General features: G+C 33.7%; 1 protein-coding gene across 1 annotated transcript; it reads right to left on the bottom strand.

Annotated features, from left to right (window-relative positions):
• Positions 1-134: 134 nt before the first annotated feature.
• LOC106750625 (ATP-binding cassette sub-family G member 1-like) lies at positions 135-891 on the bottom strand (the record flags this gene model as incomplete). The annotated part of the gene is made up of 2 exons (XM_014631091.1): positions 135-354; positions 743-891. Coding segments are annotated over 2 exons (354 nt in total), but the record flags the coding sequence as incomplete, so codon positions are not given.
• Positions 892-1,710: the final 819 nt, after the last annotated feature.

The raw sequence follows: 1,710 nt of genomic DNA, 5'->3' as shown, positions 1-1,710 counted from the left end.
CAACTCGCTTTGTGCGAAAGAAAGTGAAGGAAACACTGCGATGTCTGCAATGATCAAGCGCGAATACCAATCGTATTATATTCTTTATTTATAGAGCTTATCGACTTCGCTTATATTTTAATATTATACATGTTTTTAGAGCATAATCTTCATACTGTACTCACAACAGCGCTTTTCTCAAATCGGGATTTTCTTTTGCCAAGTTTCAAGTCGGCAGCGAATGTCAACGCTTCTAGGACTGTGAGTTTCGGTTGCACAAAATTCTCTTGCATGATATAACACGACATCTTCCTGAATTCCCGAACATCTCGTGGTTGTCTATTGATACTTATAGAGCCACTTACGTTCGTGCATCTTTAATTATATTACAACCATAAAATTAATTAGATCATTATCCAGACAGCACAAGGCGACCTCAGAATCATCCTGAATATGTTCATAATATCCATAGGAATATTTTCAGGATATTTAGTTGTATTGTTAATATTTTATACAAATATTTTACGTGCATATAGACTTCATTCATTATATGAAACTTAGTCTATGCTATGTATATGCAGTTATACCATTTTTTGTGTACCCTTAGACAGTCATAAATTTGCAATATATAAATACTTGAAAGTTGTTGATTAACCGCGCAGAAATAAATAGCCGAAGAAGTTGCAAAACTAATCAATTCATTTGGTCGATAAAAAAAAAATAGAGAAGAATTAACGTAGCAGAATATGGTCGTTTAACTCACTTGTAACCCGCAAGGATATTAAGGAGTGTCGATTTCCCGGCACCGGAAGGACCAAGTATTGCCGTTATTTCGCCTGACTTGAACTGTCCGCTGATCCCTTGTAGAATTAAGTTTGACTCTGTAATTTCGCTGCATATGGGCAGATGTAATTGTTATAGAAAAATATCCCTCTGTTGCATACGCCATATATTTCCGTCATAGAAAATTGTTCTTCATTTATGTACAACGGATGTATGTGACGCGGCAGCGCAGTGACCGTAAAATTAACATAAATATGAATTATCTTTTAGTCCATTTATTTTATTAAACCTTATGCACGTACCCTACTCTGCTCTAGATCCTAAAAAGAACAGAATGGTCAAAATGATGCCAGTTTGACGTCATATTGAACAAATTTTCATTAATTTTTAGTCACGATTGATATTTCGATCTCAGATGACTTAAAAATGACTTTATATTGACTCTTTTTTTATTTTGCTTTCATTTAACTACCTTTTTCATTTTCGCTTCAGAGAATCAAATTTTGCCTTGCGTTTACAACCAAAGTCTTTGCTCATATGCAAGCATTTTGTTTAAATCAAAAAATGAATTTCTCCACGTGCATAATGACATCGCAGATATCACGTACACACGACCTCGACAGCTGAATACGTATTAATCCTGACATGTGGTAAAAGATAAAGACGATTATCTTATCAATCATGTTTTAACATCTACGTATGTAAATACTAAATAAGCCGGATAAATAACAGTATAAGCGTTGACCTTCAATGAAAGAAACGTTATATAAATAATAAGATCACAAGTCACCGCTGAATATTTACGCAGTAATCAATATAAAATGTTGCTAATAACAGGAGACGGCGGATATATAATACACACGCGTTTTCTTACTTATTTATGTTTTGAAAAGAACAATTTTCCTTTTCGACCTCAGTTTTATTTTTCTTTCCTATGTATAGAATGTT

The sequence above is a fragment of the Dinoponera quadriceps genome, unplaced genomic scaffold, assembly GCF_001313825.1.
Source record: "Dinoponera quadriceps isolate SergipeBrazil2010 unplaced genomic scaffold, ASM131382v1 scaffold6173, whole genome shotgun sequence".
NCBI classification, from domain to species: Eukaryota; Metazoa; Arthropoda; class Insecta; order Hymenoptera; family Formicidae; genus Dinoponera; species Dinoponera quadriceps.
This window is presented reverse-complemented; position numbering and strand designations above follow the sequence as displayed.